At 41.8% G+C, this 19,040-nt stretch overlaps 1 protein-coding gene across 9 annotated transcripts in view; it reads left to right on the forward strand.

Annotated features, from left to right (window-relative positions):
* Window positions 1-19,040, forward strand: part of MYO18A (myosin XVIIIA) — a 243,618-nt gene that overhangs the window by 67,053 nt on the left and 157,525 nt on the right. For 2 of the 9 annotated variants that reach the window (XM_075263717.1, XM_075263713.1), the window contains exon 3: window positions 17,316-17,450. The exons of 3 other annotated variants lie outside the window; for them this stretch is intronic. In XM_075263717.1, coding sequence (XP_075119818.1) covers window positions 17,316-17,450 — 135 coding nt within the window. Of the gene's footprint in view, window positions 1-33; window positions 136-5,024; window positions 5,110-6,446; window positions 6,501-10,282; window positions 10,391-12,844; window positions 13,595-14,069; window positions 14,157-15,700; window positions 15,776-17,315; window positions 17,451-19,040 lie in introns of those variants that run through there. 4 more of the 9 variants (XM_075263719.1, XM_075263715.1, XM_075263714.1 and 1 more) reach the window with 3 other exon arrangements.

Here is a 19,040-nt window from a genome sequence, read left to right on the forward strand (position 1 = left end):
GGGAAATTGACTCATAGGCCTGCTCTCACATTTCAGTACCCCTTCTCTGTGTTGGCCGGGAAGCTCTCTCGCTCTCCCTCTCTCAATCTGTGGTTCTACTTCTTAAGGTTTCCTATCCCCTTGGGCTGCGGTAAGGTACAAATATTAATCGACGGGGACATTTCACCTTTACACGTCCCCATTCTCAAAGTTCTGACTTTTTTTTTTTTTTTTTGACTTCTTCAACTTTTCTGTCACTTTAACACAATACACTTGGCAGTCAGTGTGATCGGGCCCAGATTGTAGACGTAGACTATTCTTAGAGCTGGCGCACAATGTATCACAGGCCTGTCTGTCTGTATGGTGGGGAAACTTCTCCTATTAGTCTTCCTTCTATAGGCAGTGCCATGCGTCATATCATTTAATGTAATGTTATATTCTATTTTATAGCTCTAGACTCTGTATACTGCTGTGTATAGCCAGCCTGCTAATACTTTGTTATTGCTGAATTAACCCAATCCCCTAATCATTAAAATGTTTTCATCGACACCTATTTTTAAATAATTTAGTATTCTAATATTTTCTCTTTGTTTTTACAATTTAGCATCTAGTTCATTGTTCAATTGTTTTATTGTACTTTTTTTATTTATTTATTTTTTTACAAATTTGACTTTTGCTGAAGATAAGAGAAGTGGTAGATGTGTTTACAATCTGTATTTGTTCTATACTTACAGTTTGTATGTCTTCTTATAGCTTTGTTCTACCTGTAGATTTCTTGTTTATGTTCTTTTTATGTTTTCTCTTTTGTTATATGTGGAAGAAAAACCTTTCATTAGGTCATGAAAGCAACACATGCAGAGAAAGGGCGGGCGGCTGGGTGTCCTAGCAATAACTTATGTTTTGGAGAATATTATGCAGAAATTCCACGTTTCTTTTGTTATTGCTCTTTTGATTTTGGCCATTGCTTTTATGTTTCAGCATCACATGACCTATATAGCCCCAGTATTACTTTTTTTAATTTTTTTTTTTCTAAAGCTAGTGCTCGTAGGTCTAATATAGATAAGTGTGTGTGTGTATATATATATATATATATATATATATATATATATATATATATATATATATATATATATATATATATATTATAATCTCTGTGCGTATGTATACACTTGTATCTGTTATTCTTTGTTTTAAAACACCACTACCATGTCAAAACTATCAATCCTTTGCGTTACCAGCAAATATTGGGTCATCTCTCACTTTTAGTAGCCATCATATTGTCCATCTTTGGCCAGCTTTAGAAAAGACTCAGTGTCCAGCTTTGTATGTCATCAGATATATTTTTCTCTAGTGACTCACTAGAAGTGTCAGGACTTTCTAATATCTGTAAGCTGAGTCCATGGACTGACCTTATTTGACAAGAGGTTACGACTACAAGATGGTCAATTTGCAGGTTACCAAAACTTCAGTGTTTGGGAACAAATTACATGACTAAAAACATGACTTTTGGGGCAGCACGGTGGCTCAGTGGTTAGCACTGCAGCCTTGCAGCGATGGAGTCCTGGGTTTGAATCCTGCCAGGAACAACATCTGCAAGGAGTTTGTATGTTCTCCCCGTGTTTGCATGGATTTCCTCCCATTCTACAAAGACATACTGATAGGGGAAAAAAAAATAAAAATGTACATTGTGATCCCTATATGGGGCTCACAATCTACATTAAATTAAAAAAAAAAAAAACATGACTTCTAAAAAATAAATATTAAAAATATTGGCATATGTAAGGCTACGTTCACACTACAGTTGTTAATATCTGTTGCTGTGCTCCATCATAGGATAAGAGCAATGAACTTCTTGTACTGCGATACAATGACAAACATAGACTGGATCCTCTCCATCCGTGTCCGCTCTCATCGACTCTAATGTAAATAACATGATGGATACGTCCTATTTGTTTACTTTTTCAGCTTCCATTATGTTTTCTATCTTGGTGTGGACGGACACTTGACATAAGAGGGCTCTGTCTGCATTTGTCCTTTAATGTCCATTGCTGTGATCCTGTGACGGATGAGATCAACGGACATCAAATAATGGAAGTGTGAACCTACTCTAAATGTAAAACATCCATACACATCCCCCCACCTCTCCAGCACTGAGGCCCTGGCTTTTCTCCTTGGTCTTTGTTTGCTCCTACAGCTAGTCATATGTTGCACGCCATGCTTCTGCACTGACCCGTGATGCCTGTAAAGTACGGCATGTGACCGCTGTGTCCTCTCATTGGCCGCTGTGGTCACATGCTCGTCGCTTGTAAACAAAGTATAGAAGGACAGCTGTAGCATCAGCCCTGGATTGCTATTTGGGTGTATTTTTTTTGTTGTTTGCTGTGCAACTTTTTCAGTTTTTGAATGCTTGTCTATGGCACCAAGAGTGTTTTTGTGGCAATTTATAGGTTATAAATTTTATAAAATTTATAAACTATTTCTCAAATTTTTGAATGTGCCCAGTTAGCTAAAAACAAAATTCAGTCTTATATAGACCTTACTGTAACGTCCAGGCACAGCAGGGGTAACTTATAGTACGCCAGGCTTGGTATAGTGCACGCTGGCGGCAGATACCCCATAACTATTAAGAGTCCCTGGCCTGTTAATAATTTTGGGGCACCATGGAACGTCCCTTGTGCCAGAATTGAAATCTGTGCCAGCCAGGGACTTGTGTAGACCTTCGGTAGAACTCACAATAGCTCACTGCCATAAGTTCTAGTACGTCTGAGGCATCTTTGCACTGGCACGCCTTGATCCCTGTCCTGCTCTGCCCAGGTGAACTGGTTGGAAAGTTTGCTTTGTACAGTTTTGGACCAACCAGCCACGCAACAAAAATGCCACGAAAAATTATGCAAATCACTATTTTTGTGAGTATAGAGTTAGGCGTTGGTCATCCTCTGCCAATTTGTTAACAAAACTGGATCTCTAGTAATATACGGCCCTCATTACCTCCTTCATGAGTTTATACACAGCTTTTCCAGGTTACTGAACGACAAATGCACCTAATTTGGTAGTAATTGTGAGGTTGTTACTCTGTAGTCCTGGCCTAGTCCCCTGAGCTGGACCACTACTACATTAAGTATGTTGTATCCTTATATAGGGAGTCTGATGTAGATGGATATTTGGATTGGTACACATGGATGTTCCTATATATCAGTGTAACTCTCATGTTTGTCGCTGACATCGTCCCAAAATATTGCTGTTGTGATTCCTCGAGGACTGTACGGACAGGTGTCTCCTCAGCAGCTGACCCCACAGTATGACGAACAGATGGCTGGATAGGGACTCCATGACAGCTTGTCCACGGCGACTTCTTGTTTGTTCTGGACAACACATGAGAGAGATAACAGCACGTCCATCATTAACTGACCGTGCCTGGGAAAAGACGAAATTCTGTCACCATATTAGTGGGATTGTCATAGACTGCTGCTACTTGTAGTCCCACCATAGCTGCATTTTATTGGAACCATCAAACACTTTCATTGTAACTTTTATCTGCCATTGTGACACTTCCTGACTGTTTCTAGGTCCCTGAATGAAAAATGGCGGTAGGTGACAAGAAATATTGTTGTCATCAGGAAGTGGTAGTGTAATGGAGGAAGTGCAAGAAATGAGAGGAACACATGGTGTAATGTAGAAGATGTAATAGCCAGTCTGTGTATAATGTATACGGGACCTCCTCCCCCCATTTCCTTACATATTAATATGGTAGTACAGGAGCGGAGAACATGTCACTGCCTAAATAGGCAGAACTGCCTTTCAGGACACCGGAGAAGCTGAGTAATGATCCCTAAGGGAGCTGGAATGGCATATGTAATTGGTCATCACCCAGCTCTACCAGAAACTACTAAGAAATGGCTGTATATAAATTTTATTAACTTGGCAGAGGATAACCACACTATACGCATAATAATAATAATAATAATAATAATAATAATAATAAATCCTCTGTTCCTCAATAAATTCTGGAACAAATTCTTTTTAGACCTCTGCAATCTGCTGTTCCTCTGTTACTCCTACTGCAAGCAAACAAATTTAAACTGGTTACCTTACTTTTGGTCTGTTATTGATAGTCTTATCGGTGGTGACCCTGTCAGGCTGTGATAGTGGGATTGGTGACATCCAGCTGTCACTTATTTATAGAGATATCCAGGAAGAGTAACTGAGAAATCGCACAGCACACAACATTGACCTATAGGGATTTACTCCCCTCTAGTTGTGTATCCATGCTGAATACCTATCCATAGGATAAGTCATCAGTCTAGGATGGTGGGGGGCCAATATCCAGACCCCTCCCCCCCACACACACTAATCAGCTGATGCACCCAGGCTACAGTCAAGGACTGGTCCGGCGGCAGTTCTGCACCTATTCAAGAAATAGGACCAAGGCTACAGTGCTCTGGCATCAACACTATGTAATGGGGGGCGCAGCTCTGGTCCTGTTGTTTTAAGTAGCTGCTTCCAGTTATGTTCTTAGTTTTCCTGCTTTCTTTTTGCTGCTTGCCTTTTTTTTATTTATTTTTTTTAAAGCTACATTTTTCTTCATATGGCCTTCTCTTTTACTCCTTATTCAGGACGAGCAGTTTAATAGCCCCATGATCTGTGAAAAAATAGAACATTCATATTTTTTTTTTAAGAATCTGAATCATTTTCATGGACTTGATTCACCCATTGTGGTGAATGGGTCTGTGAAAGTAATGGGCGCTGCACGGGTCCTACCGGCCGCACATGGCTGGGAATATAACCTGTATAAATAAAGATGACTGGTCCCTCTTGAATAATTTAGGGGTAAATGCCATAATAATTAATATATTTACTTTTTTTTTTTTTTTAACCATTCTAACATATTGTATTGTACATTTATTTGTGTCCATTTGTGTGTGTTTACAACAATTTTTGTGTGCGACTTCCTTGCCTGTGTCCGTTGTGTGTGAAGTGCTATTGTGGCCTATGCCTGGTGTCTGGAAAACTCTAAACCATTCTGATCCTCTCTGTTTCTCCTTTAGACAATCAGAGTAGGAACCTCCGTCCCATGACTGCCCCGCCATGGCATTCTCCTCACGCTTTGCTTTCTGGGAGCAAAAGGGAAGTGTTGTAGGACCCTGCATGTCATTCCTGCTGGTTATCTAATTGTGTGTGCGGGCTTGGAGAATAATGAGAATAATCACAGTAATGAAAATAATCATATCATTTAGGGTTTGCAGGTTATGCCTTGTGTGCAATGGGTACAATTATTGTATTTTCAAGCTGAATGACTTTCTTTATGGGCTTGCAGCTTGTCCAGTTTCAGTAAATAATTTACATGGTGCTTTTCCTCTGTTATTGCTCCTATAAATGTTTGAATAAGTTGACAAGTGGGTGGGCTTGTCACTACACAGAGTGACACAGTCTAGACCGTAGGGGCATACCCCTAACTGATTACACCCAGTTGTCAATTTATTCATTAATTTGTAAGAGGAATCGCACACAGTGATTGACAGCTTTCTGTGTTCACACTGATGCCGGAAGATCTGTCAATCATCCTGTGCGGGCGGGGTAATCCAGACTCTCACTGTCTCTCTAGGAGTCCTGTCAGGATTTATGTTGTATTCACATGTCTATAATACCATATGTCTGCTTTATTACACCGTAAATCATCATCCCAGCCGCAGGTCTCATGATCTGAGCTAGCAGCATCATTGGGATATATGATTGTCTAAGTTGGGATTGTTAGAGCCATTGTCGGATGGGATGTATGGCGTATAAAATAGACATAATATAGCTGTGTGAATCCAGCCTAGCTCTGCTTTATCGGTTTAAGATTTGGAGCAAATCCTTACAGGACCCCTAGGAGAGACGGCAAGAGTCCTATGATTACCCTGCCCACATATAGTGATTGACAGTCTTCTGTTTGCACATACATATACCATCAGAGCTGTCGATCACATTGTGTAGAAGAATCAGGACTCTCACGGTCTCCCCTAGGAGTCCTGTCAGGATTTTCTTTGCTTGCTATATAGAATTCCAAATGAGTTATTTGAAGCAACAATGACATTGTCGTTCACCTCTCCGGAACATAAAAAACAACGCTCTTGTTGCTCCACATAGTTCATTTGCATATTGCCCAAACTGCAATATCTTGACAGTGGTGGCATAGATTGACAAAGGTAAAAACGCTTTTGATTTAGGTGACTGTAACCTATCTATCTGCGGGGCTGGGTTGATATTTTGGGTTCTGGTGACAGACTCGCTTTAATATGGTCATGAAATGCTTTTCATCTCTTGATCATGAGGGCCTTTGTGTTTTGGGTGGGCCTCTAAGATACTTTTCGATGTAATAGATCTCCTTGTATGCGTCAGGGTTGTTGGGTTGTAGTTTTCCACTTTTACACATTACACTGGAGAAGTGACTTTACCCCCCTGCTCCTATTTTAAAACTTTAGGTTAAGGATGAAGATAAACCTATAGCAAAGAAAAAAAACGGCGCCAACCAGAACGGATCTGTAAGTTTTGTTAGTGATGGTGTTAAATGTAAACTTGTTTTCAAAAAGAGAAACTTAAAAAAGTTATTTCTGCAAGACAAGCACGTGTCTGGGCTGTCTAGACGTACTGTATTAGGGAATTGTATTCTTATTTAGGAGCACTTTGATTTGGCTATTTTTCCTCCAGGCAGATGAGATATAGAGCATGGCTGGAACCAAACGGAACAAAAGTAGGATTCACATTAAGTTAGTGTGAAATAATTTTTTGACTGTGAAGAGTCCTTTATATTGAAGGGGACAGGAAGTGCTCTCGCTCGGTGGCATATTGTCAGTTCGGCCCTGGGGCTCCGTTTATGGGCTTTGTAGCTACAAATGGCGCTCTGTAATAAGTTACATGAATATCGAAACATGTTAGAGGGGGGTTGTCCAGAAAAAAAAAAAAAAAAGGAAAAAAAAAGAAAAAAAAGTGATGTCATCGTACCTCAGGGGCATGTGACCCCTGCAACCTATCATTGGCAGTAGCAGACAACTGCTAGATCACTTTATAACATGGAACACCCCCTTAAAGGGACTGTCTCATGAAGAACATGTACTGAAACAATCCTAGAGGAGCAATAACCTTCCTCAAAGTTAGGCTACATGTACACCGCTGTATGTGTCCGTGAAAGAACGTAATGGACAGCACTGGATGGCCAATGGTTGTGTGCATTGAGCCTTATGCTAAGTTTACACTAGCGTTCAGGTTTCCATCCGTCGGGTCTGCTTGCGGACCTGAAAAAAGGAAACCCTATCCGCCGGTGCCTCTCCCTTGTTTCCACCGAAACTGCTTGCAGGACTTTTCTATCCACATATTTTAAGTGGCATGGGGGATGAGTCTGATTCTGAGACTCAAACACTAGTGTGAACCTAGCATTAGAGGAATTTTCCAGAATTTTAAAAATGCAGACTTATCCCTGGGATAGGTAATTCTATCAGCTTGGTGGGGACCGGACACCTGGTGACCCTGACATTCAGATACTGAAGGCACTTCAGCCTTTTGCTTTGCCGGTGACATCACCTTGTGGGGGTCACATGGCATTTTTGGCAGCAAAGTCCCATCCAAGTGGATGAGATTGAGCTGCAATTCCAGACATAGCCTGTATACAATGTAGATGTAATGTGGGTTATGTCTGGTATTCAGGGAAAAGACTGCTGCTCCTTCGGTCAGCCTCTCGGCGACTTTTATTCCTCACTAGATTGGAATGATTTCGGTTTTAACAAAACCATTTTGGAAAATATGACGAAAAGTGGTTTAAGATTTGCCAAAGTCTGTTGTTCCATGACTGTCGCCAAGATGAAGGGCGCGATTACCGCACACAAGGAAGAGAAACACATTTGCACTTTAGGAATCATTTTCTGTAACTGCTGCCTTTCATGTCGGTCATCTTAGAAACCACATTGCCTCCTTTCTGGACCTAAAGTGTGGCTGAGAGGCAAGCAGCGCTTACTAGGAGACCTGGATACAAAACTGACAGTCCTAGATATCACAATTCAGGTTTTGTGACGGGATTGTAGCATGAGACACTTCACACTGCTTTTCCCTTCTGTGGTCAAATACTAATAGAAATTCACTGAATAAGGCTTCTGACTGCGCCAGTAACTGTGACTTTTATTAAAGTGCGACTGGTGGGTGTCAAATTTTGCATAAAAATGTAACTTCTGGGTATTAGTGTTTTTGAGTTTTTAGGCTTGTTGTTCCTTTATATTAGTAGTAACTCTATACAGATTATTGGGCAGACTTGTAGATGTTCACAACATACTATAGATGACTGAAAATGGTCTCTTTACTGCCACATAAAGGTACCTACTAGAGATGAGCGAACACTAAAATGTTCGAGGTTCGAAATTCGATTCGAACAGCCGCTCACTGTTCGAGTGTTCGAATGGGTTTCGAACCCCATTATAGTCTATGGGGAACATAAACTCGTTAAGGGGGAAACCCAAATTCGTGTCTGGAGGGTCACCAAGTCCACTATGACACCCCAGGAAATGATACCAACACCCTGGAATGACACTGGGACAGCAGGGGAAGCATGTCTGGGGGCATAAAAGTCACTTTATTTCATGGAAATCCCTGTCAGTTTGCGATTTTCGCAAGCTAACTTTTCCCCATAGAAATGCATTGGCCAGTGCTGATTGGCCAGAGTACGGAACTCGACCAATCAGCGCTGGCTCTGCTGGAGGAGGCGGAGTCTAAGATCGCTCCACACCAGTCTCCATTCAGGTCCGACCTTAGACTCCGCCTCCTCCAGCAGAGCCAGCGCTGATTGGCCGAAGGCTGGCCAATGCATTCCTATGCGAATGCAGAGACTTAGCAGTGCTGAGTCAGTTTTGCTCAACTACACATCTGATGCACACTCGGCACTGCTACATCAGATGTAGCAATCTGATGTAGCAGAGCCGAGGGTGCACTAGAACCCCTGTGCAAACTCAGTTCACGCTAATAGAATGCATTGGCCAGCGCTGATTGGCCAATGCATTCTATTAGCCCGATGAAGTAGAGCTGAATGTGTGTGCTAAGCACACACATTCAGCACTGCTTCATCACGCCAATACAATGCATTAGCCAGTGCTGATTGGCCAGAGTACGGAATTCGGCCAATCAGCGCTGGCTCTGCTGGAGGAGGCGGAGTCTAAGGTCGGACCTGAATGGAGACTGGTGTGGAGCGATCTTAGACTCCGCCTCCTCCAGCAGAGCCAGCGCTGATTGGTCGAGTTCCGTACTCTGGCCAATCAGCGCTGGCCAATGCATCCCTATGGGAAAAAGTTTCTCACAAAAATCACAATTACACACCCGATAGAGCCCCAAAAAGTTATTTTTAATAACATTCCCCCCTAAATAAAGGTTATCCCTAGCTATCCCTGCCTGTACAGCTATCCCTCTCTCATAGTCACAAAGTTCACATTCTCATATGACCCGGATTTGAAATCCACTATTCGTCTAAAATGGAGGTCACCTGATTTCGGCAGCCAATGACTTTTTCCAATTTTTTTCAATGCCCCCGGTGTCGTAGTTCCTGTCCCACCTCCCCTGCGCTGTTATTGGTGCAAAAAAGGCGCCAGGGAAGGTGGGAGGGGAATCGAATTTTGGCGCACTTTACCACGCGGTGTTCGATTCGATTCGAACATGGCGAACGCCCTGATATCCGATCGAACATGTGTTCGATAGAACACTGTTCGCTCATCTCTAGTACCTACCCTAACAGTCACAGGTAGTCATTGGCTAACTCATCAAAGTAAGTAAAATCTCCAAAATTGCATAAGGCAACGATAAAACACATGTGGCGTACTTTGATTTGGAAGCGGACTTTGTCTTAAAATTAGCACCAATTTCCACCCTGATCTGCCACCTATTCTATTCAAGGTGAGGCAGAGAGCTGAAAAAGAAATTGTCCTGCTCGATTTTGCTGTGGATTCCGTGGCTAATTCGGTCACCGAACCGATGCCATGAGCCACTTCACTGTCTTGGCAGAAATCCATTGGGCCGGAAAGTGGATAGAAATTTTAGCTGAAAGTCCGCATCAAATTCCTGTTCACATTCTACTGTGTGAACATAACCTAAAAGGGGTTATTCAGTTTGTAACATTGATCTATTTGGATCAGCGAGTGATCAGCATGGCACATATAAACAATACCAAGAGCTGTGCTGCCTGGTGATCTGTGGGGGTTCTGGGTGTCGGACCTAATATTGGTGGCTTATCCTAAGGATAGGCCATCAATGTTAGAAACTGGATAACCCCTTTAATATTTCCTTTGTTTTCTAGTCACCTCCTTATTTCTGGATAATGGCCACAGGTTCTCCGACTATTCTATGCACACTGTGCTTCGGTAGTCTGCGACACTCCCACTCTGCTATTGAATGGAGACAAGAGGTAGGTGTCTTAGACATGCACCATGTTTACATGTGCGCCACAGTGTCTGTTGTTCTGGTATGTTGGAGGACCAAAACAACGGACACACAGACTGCTAAAACAGTGGAAAGCCGTGGTGCCCAACAGAACCGTGGTGCCCAACAGACCCGTGGTGCCCAACAGACCCCGTTGACTATAATGGGAACCGTTGGGTTTCTATTCTTTTAACCTGAAACCACTTCATGAAAAAGTCTGACTTGCAGCACTTTTTTGCCCAGCGATTTTCAGCTGCCAATGTCAAAGACTTGGAAGCAGATGTAAACCCTGTCAGGGTAGCTACCTATAGGTGGCACTAGAGGCAATTTCCTTCTTTCTGGAGGAGAGCTTTATATACTTTCTCCATCTGTACCCGCCAGTATTTCAATAGTTAGAGCTGCAGTTTGTGCTCTAGAGCTGATCTTCCTTCTGTAACTAGAGGGAGGAAGCTGTAACTATAGACCAATATGCACAGACACTTCCATGCTCTCTTCTTTCCTTCTCGTCCTCCCCATGCTGTTGGTCTTGAGGGTATATATATCTCCAATTGTCTACTTTATATAGAAGGGGACTCCACTACATGAGGCGGGAACGCCTACATGGCAGGAATTGACTATTCATTTGAGGTTGGCAGTATAATTTATGAATGCCATTTCCATTGTGTATTATGAGAGCTATCTCTATTCTATAAAATAGCTGGCAATGCATGAGTATAACTAGAATGGCAGTGTGAACAGTACTAGTTGTGTTATCTTGGGATCCATCCAGAACGTTCTGCCGGGATTATGGCAGCTATACATATAAAATGATTTCAGACCTTGGTTCGCTTTAAATAGCAACAAGTCTGCAGAGAACAGAACGCTCGCTGATAAGTTTCTAGAGCCCCGACTCATTACTTAAGGTCTCGGGTCAGTACAGATCTGTGAAATATTATGTCAGCAGATTTATATCAGAGCTGCCATCCCACTCTTCGCTGCTGCAGAGCCGTCCTTTTACAAGGAAGAACCGGACCAGGCTTTGCATTATTCTGTCTTATCGATCCCCAGCTCTCGCCCCCTTCATGCAGTAGTGGGTATATTCTTGAACGGTGGACGTCAGAAAATCCTGAAAGGTATGGAGGTTTTGTATTAAAATAATGTTGCTTTTATGACTTGGGACCTAGGGGGCAGTGATAATATGTCCTGTAAATAACCCATTTATAGTATGTGACAGCAGCCCATACTGGGAGGGGGGGATGATGGAATAGGAGAGTAATGGAAAGATCAGGCGCTGCTCCGTTCTGTTTTATTGTAGTGACAGCTGGTAGATAATACCTATGGTGGTGACCTTACTGGGCAGCTTGTGGGTCTTGTGGTTCGGTTTGTAGGTTTCTTAAGATATAGAGCAGAGCTTACCTAACACTGCACTGCAGACTTCTTCCTCTGTACCAGATACTACTGCAGCGGTATAGTGACAGCTCATCGGATATTGTATGCTTTTACAGCACTTCTGTGGAGCTCTAAGTTAGTGAGCAGTCGCCCTGTGTTTTATGGACTGGGACATATGGGCAAGGGAGAATACAAACAGCAGGTGTGAACCGTCTATGGGTTTTCTAGTCTTATACGCTGGAAGGATTTTAACTGCCCTGGGGAACCTTTTCCAATGACAGGTTTAGTAGTGAGCAGGTCTTCATAACAGACTAAGACTGCGTTCACACTGTCTGCACAATGATCAGAAAGTTGTCCGATTGTATCTATTAATAAGGAAAAACGTTCTTATTTTCTGATGGATCAGAGCAGAGAATGTTGTGCCGGTAGTGTAAAATTACACAAAGAAACCTTAAAACATGTCCTTTGCCTGCCTATATCCTATATGGACCATTGCCCTTGTGTCAGACCTTGGCAAATTTTCAACCATATGGAGATGATTACCCCCCCCCCCCCCCAAAAAAAAAACAAAAAAAAAAAATCAAACAAAAAAACCCTATATATATGTGACTATGGCCATCTTGCTCCCCATGGTCTGTTTAAGCTCATGGATGGGCAGCTTGGTGCCTTGTGAACAATCTATTATACCACAGCAAGCAGCTAAATAAAAATTAGTATAATGTCTTAAAGGGGTACAACATTCCATGAAGTCATTTTCATATAACATGTATGTTGAGATATTTTTTTTTTTTTTTTTTTTATGGTCCATATCCATTATGTATTTTTTTTGTGCAAACACAAGAAACCTAATCTTTGGATTTGGACAACTTCCTACTATCAAAATGGAGTAAGGTTTAGAATGACCGGGCCGAGGTTATGTGTATTGTATGCTAGAGAGCGTAGATGTGTGTGCTTCATTGCAGAAAACTTTTTCTAGACCCTGTAAATGATATAACTGTGTTTATCTGAATATGGATATTTCTCCATTTTCTTTTTGCCTCTCTTTTACATGATTTCTATATTCAAAATGTAGTCTGAAAACTCAGAGTATGAGGGAGAGTCGCCTTTAAGCAATCCATCATCCCCAAGGAATTCATTTTCTTCAGACCCATTCAGAGCAAAAAGCCCAGAGCCAAGACAAAGCCCATTTCGGGTGAAGAGTCCGGAAAGGGTGCAAGTAACCAGCCCAGAACCAGTGCAGAACGGTGATGAAAAACCAGCTAACGCCATGCGCAGAGCCGATAGTCAAAAGTCTGTGACCTCAGAGGCTGGTTCTGAAGAAGGTGGTAATAAAAAGAAAGTGGTGAAGGTGGTAAGAAAGATGGTTAGAAAAGTCATTCCACATGAGGATACAGGAAGCAAAAATGAGCCTGCCCAAGGACAGGAAAAAAGTCAACCACAGACTCCCATTCCACAGGCACCTGCCATGCCAAAAACCGAGGCTAAGAAAGAGAAGGATGACATTTCAGTGGGCCTTACCAGTCTCATGACCAGGGGTAGAATGAAAGACCATAAACATCGATTTAAGCTTCCTGAGAAAAAAGCGGAGACTGTCAGTGAGAAGGTGGCTTCACCAACGCCACCTGCAATAAAGTCAGGTGAGAAGGTGACGTCACCTACTCCACCTGCCGAAAAAGCAAGTGAGAAGTCCAGCACGCCGGTCCCTCCTGCTTCCGTAGAAGAGAAGATCTCAGAAACCCAGGATAATAAAGCCCCCAAATCTACTGGCCCTGAACTATCCAACAAAGAGCCACAAAAACCATCTAGAGGTCTTATACCCGAGGTATGCGTGTGTGACTACATGTGTGCATGAGCACCATAAACCACAGCAAAGGCCTCCCCTCAATATGGATGACCACCATTAACAAAGCATGTGACCAGTGTGTACTGCTACCACACTCTCATGTATTAACCTTTTACGTCAGTATTTTGCATGACCTAAGTACAACATTTAATTTTTTTTATGCTGATCTGTACCTTATACACTTTCTTTTTCTTCTGAGTTAGCCTTCAAAAACTTTGTCGTGGTGTCTTGATCCTGTGGCCATTCGGGTTTGTGCTTTGGCTGCTGGTTGAGAACCTGTATTTGGCTCCTCCTCCGTTTCGGCTTTTATCAATGAAGAATTGAGCTTTTAGCCTAAAGTAGTGGGTAGAAAAAAGGGCACAAAACCATTTGCTGGCTGTGCTTGGGCCTTATCTGTAGTAGATGGCGGCAGAGTGAACCTTCCTTTTCTCATAACTTTCCTACCTCTGCTCAGCGTTTTCTGAAGAAGGGCCTTGCACTGCCCAGATCTCAGAAGTCTAAGTCTGCCCAGGTCACACAAGAAAAAGGGATCTCAAGTAAGGTGTGTTGTTTCTACTGATGCCACAAGTTTGCCGAATGAGAAGCCTATTCTATGTTGTGTAGCACTTTCTGAACCGAGACGTATAGCATCTTGCCATTTACAGGCCATGGATATTATTGTCGAGAATAGCATTCTTTACTATGATCCTTCTTGTACATTCTTAATACATCACTTTACAAGTTGGGTAGTTTACGGAGTACTCCAAAAATCGTAGCCTTGCCTAATGTGTATCTGAAAAGCCACCTGGATGAGGATACTACCTAGAAGTCCCAGTAGTGTCAATGTTGGTCAACATGAAGATGGGAGGTATACAGATGAGATTAGTGTGTTCTGAGGACAGGGGTTCTCTGTGACTTATATATTGGTTACCTATCCTTGGGTAGGTCATCAATATGTGATTGATTGGGGTCCGGCACCTTGGACTATCAAAGGTCAGCTGATTGAAGAGGCCACAGTGAGCACTGCAGGCTTTTCACGAAAGAGCGCAGGTATTTGGGTGTCATAGTATGGATAGTCAACTGTATGGCAAACCCTGACAGCCAAGAAAACCCTCTTAGGCTAAGGCCCCCCGTTGCAGAATCACAGTTTTTTTTTTTTTTTTTTTTTTTTTGGGGGGGGGGGGGGGGAGATCTTTTTTTTTTTTGCTTTTTTTTTTTAGCCAAAGCCAAGAATGGTTACAAAAGGAATGGGAAATATATAGGAGGTCCTTCTACTTCTACCTTCTGCTCAGTCCACTTCTGGCTTTAGCTCACAAAAACGCAGCAAAATCTGCAACAAAAAAAGCTGCGTCTCCGCAACGTAGAGACTTAGCCTAAAGGACTTTCCCTGAATGGATAAACAAGAAAAAACATAGCTGCTTTCTTCTAAAAATAATACACAACCGTCCATGAGTTGTGTCTGTTATTGAAGCTCCGCTTAATTGATGTGGAGTAGGTTGATCTGTATTACCGCACAACATATAGACAGGTTTCCTAAGACAAGTCTTACAATGACTTGACGCTTGTGTGAGAACTACTCGGGAATCTATAGGGATCATTATTACAAAAGTATATGTAGCCTCTTATAAGCAGTATCGGGTAGTCTTGTGATCATGTGATGTTGTGTGATCCTCATGTCAGAGCTAAATATATTCAGACTTCTAAATGAAAAACGTTCCATACATGCCACCCTGGCTACCAGGATATCCTATTGAGGGTACAGGGTCAGGAAATTTTTGTAAGTCCCTAGAACACTAGGGCGTAGAAGGGGGGAAAAAAGTGGCGTAATACAAATAACAAATCCCAACGTACTAAAAACAAAAAAGCTCCGAAATGTTGTATTCATTGCTGAAATTTCCATACACTAACATAACACGTGTGCAAGGTTAATGGTTACCATAATTCAGAGATATTGTGTATAATCTTTTAATCCAGGGGGATATTGGTACTAAGATCTGTCATCAACCTTTTTTATTTTTTTATTTTTATTTTTTTATTGTTTAATAACATGCATGATTTTTATCGCTTTTATAGCGTACACATAATTAATGCAAATTTGACCTTTAGGCCACAAGCCCTGTATCCCAGCCAACCGCGCCAGAGGAGGCTCAGAAACGTCTGGAGAGGATCTTCATGGCATCTGTAAATAAAGTTTTTGTTTTAAGGTTACTCCATGTTTCTTTGTGCTTCGGCAGCTTTATGTTCCAGCTTCTACCTGTAGTTTTTATTTCTAATTTTCTCAAATATGATGAATGAAGAACTGACCCTGTCTAGGAACTATTTTCAATGGAATGGGATACTATAGGTGCCCGTATAAATTCAAGAGTTGTAGACCAAATGTTATCCCTCCCGATTGCCCACACATATGGATGCTTGGTGCAGCCTAGTGGGTATGTTGTCAATGGGGAGAGGTAAGAATGCAGCCGCCAGACTCCTCTGGTCATCGCTTACCTCCCCCGTGGACAAAAGGGTCAGGGATGTTAATATTGAGCTTGTCCCAGGCTTCTTTCCTCCAGTATCATCTGCCAGTGGGAGAGTTGGCACAACCCATACACATAAGACTGGCCTCACGTCTGCATTGGTTGTCCGGACTTTTTCACATGGCTATTTCAGTTATAGAATATGAACCCCTGTTGGACCCCATTGGAGTTAATGGGGTCCCTCGGATTCAGTTGGTATTTTAGCAGCCATTTGTCTGTTCTTGTGGTCCTACATCTTAACAACTGGCGCTTGTGTAAGATCAAAATATCCCACCAAATTGTTGTCTGTGAAGGTCATTGTAGTGCCCTTTTTCTAAGGTATAACCGTCCTTGCGGTTTGCTTTATACATTGCTGACTCCAGTTACTTGCTCCCGGTGGTACGTAATGGTAACTCACCCATAAACCTCAATATACGTGGCTGAATTTGGAGAAAGAAGATATAAAAGTGGGGTTGTTGTTGGCAATGACATATGTTGGTAGCTAGATATATAGGTAGGCTTTGTTGGATTGGCCAAAGCAAAATACTCAAATGGCAAAGCTCTACTTTTCACCTTTGCATGCCGTGACCATTTAACCATTCTTTGTCTATTTACCCAGTTCTCACTATAGCACTGGTCATTGTGCTGGTGCCCCATTGTGGTTTTCGTGCACATCCTACTCCTTGTCTTTGGTGATTTTTCCTTTCCTGTTGATTTTCATAGGGGTAAACAATGGGACCTAAAAATGCCCCAAATAATGTGCAACCTATAACTGAAAGACTGATATTTTTGCTTGTGTTTTTGGGGCAGTAACTGTCCAGGTGTTTGATGTCTTGTTACATTTTTATTTTTGGTGTATTTATAGTCCTGTTATTGCTGTCATGATATACTACAATGTTTAACTCTGAAAATACAAAAATAACTGAATCCATGTTGTCCATTGTTTTCTGCTAACAATTTTGCACCATGTTGATTCCTTCATGGAGGAGTTGCATGCATTTGGTCTATTGTTCTCTGCCGTTTTCACTTTTTTTTAATACACAAAGAGTACTAAATTTTATTTAAAAAAAAAAGATAAAAAAAAGACAATTGCCATGTACTTGTCATACAATCCTGCAGTGTACTATCGGTCTCCTGTGTTCACATTGACTTCTGGTCTGTCGGTATGTGTTACTGTCATTTATTGATAGTTTGTGCTCTCTTTCATTTTCTTGCTGCCATAGCTGGAACCAGCAGCCTCTGCTTCCTCTCCACTGAGCCAGGTACTGTACCCCTGCACTCAGGATCTCTCTGCCAACCCAGCCTCGTCTTCTATCCACATCTGGGCTGGTGTCTGTGCGCGTGTGTCATGCTGGAGTGTAAGGCTCTATTCACATCTCCTTCCTGCAAAACTAACCGCACTATCCTCCACATCTCCCTGTGCATGTGTGCATTGTAACACCAGATGGATGTTCTGCATGTCCTGTTGTGCTCTTACAATGTCTAGCATGATTTGTAACAAGGTCTTCTCCTAAGCATCTGAAGCATTTGCCGGCGGTCATAACATGTCTGCTCCACTTTCCTCCCTTTTTCTTAAAGAAGTCTTAGTGCATGCTCACTTGGTTCTAACCTCTGCTCTTTCAGGTATTCTGAGATCAGGATACCAGTATATTTTATGTATAGTATTTGTCTTATAAGTTATCTATCTGCCACTGAATACAGCCGTGATGATCTATATACATTTATCTAAGAAATCCCCTTTAAAGGTTTACCCCAGACTTCAGAATTGATGATATCACCTTAGAATAGGTCATCACTTTTATTTCAGAGGGCCAATGACACCCTAATCAGATTTACAGAGCTCTACATGTATCACTTACATAAACTAGAAGGGTTCTAGACATTACTCCCTGTTCTGCCTTGCCACAGCTGATTCATTTGCTGGACATGGCAGTATGACATTTGGCGAAGACTATTCTGACTCAATTGGGAGCCAGCATAAAAGAAAAAATACTCTAATTTATTTTATTTTTTTTGTTCATTAAAATTTAGTAAGCTCCTAAATAGGCATCATTAATAATTTCTTACTGTTTTGCTGATATATAGTTTGTGCAACTCCTTTACATAATTGGCTGTCCTGCTGCTTCAGATGTAGATCTGACAGCATGTTGCTCCAAGCTGTTGCCTAATCTTTCTCCTTTGCTCCTCCCATTTCTCAGTGTTTGAGATAAGCTTAGAGAGGAGGGAGAGGTGTACAGAGAGGGGTAGATATCCAAGTTGCCAGTAAGGGCTGATTGCACAAACTGAACTATAACAGAGTATTTATAGGAAGAACACCACATACTAGACAGAGCCTACAGTGGGAGGTGGGAATCAGACCGTAATCCCTTGTAGAGAGATTGCGGTGCAGGAATGGGGCTGTGGAGTCAGTATAAATTTGCAGACTCCAACTTTGGCTTCAAAATACATATATGATATATAATTATGAATACAGTGTAAAGCTTGTTGCTCATCTACTTTCACAGGAATTTAAGAGTTTAGAATTTTTGAATTGAATGTTATATTCTAACTATTATACATTTTACTAAGATAAACCGATTTATTATATATGAGCTATTTGGGAAGGAGTCTGAAGTTTTGCTTACCAGCTGGTGCTTGCACATAAAAGCTAAAGAAGGCAGCAGCGTCCCGGAAACACAGAACTTACATTCATTGTACTAGGCTAGGGCTATGTGGGCAAACTTAAAAAGGCTACACTACTGTTATTACAGTCCATTGCTCTCATTCGTCATAGGATGACAGCAATGGACATTCATAACAGTAGACTAAGTGATTGCTTTCCATTAGGGATTCAAGCACGACATCTCTCTCTGCATTATAGTCTTTGGAGTCTTCAGGTTTCTGCGGGTAATTGTTTTCTAAGTGGATTGGGTTTCCATTCTTTGGGTCTCCAAGTGGACCCAAAAAAC

This window comes from Leptodactylus fuscus, chromosome 2 (genome assembly GCF_031893055.1).
Source record: "Leptodactylus fuscus isolate aLepFus1 chromosome 2, aLepFus1.hap2, whole genome shotgun sequence".
Lineage (NCBI taxonomy): Eukaryota > Metazoa > Chordata > Amphibia > Anura > Leptodactylidae > Leptodactylus > Leptodactylus fuscus.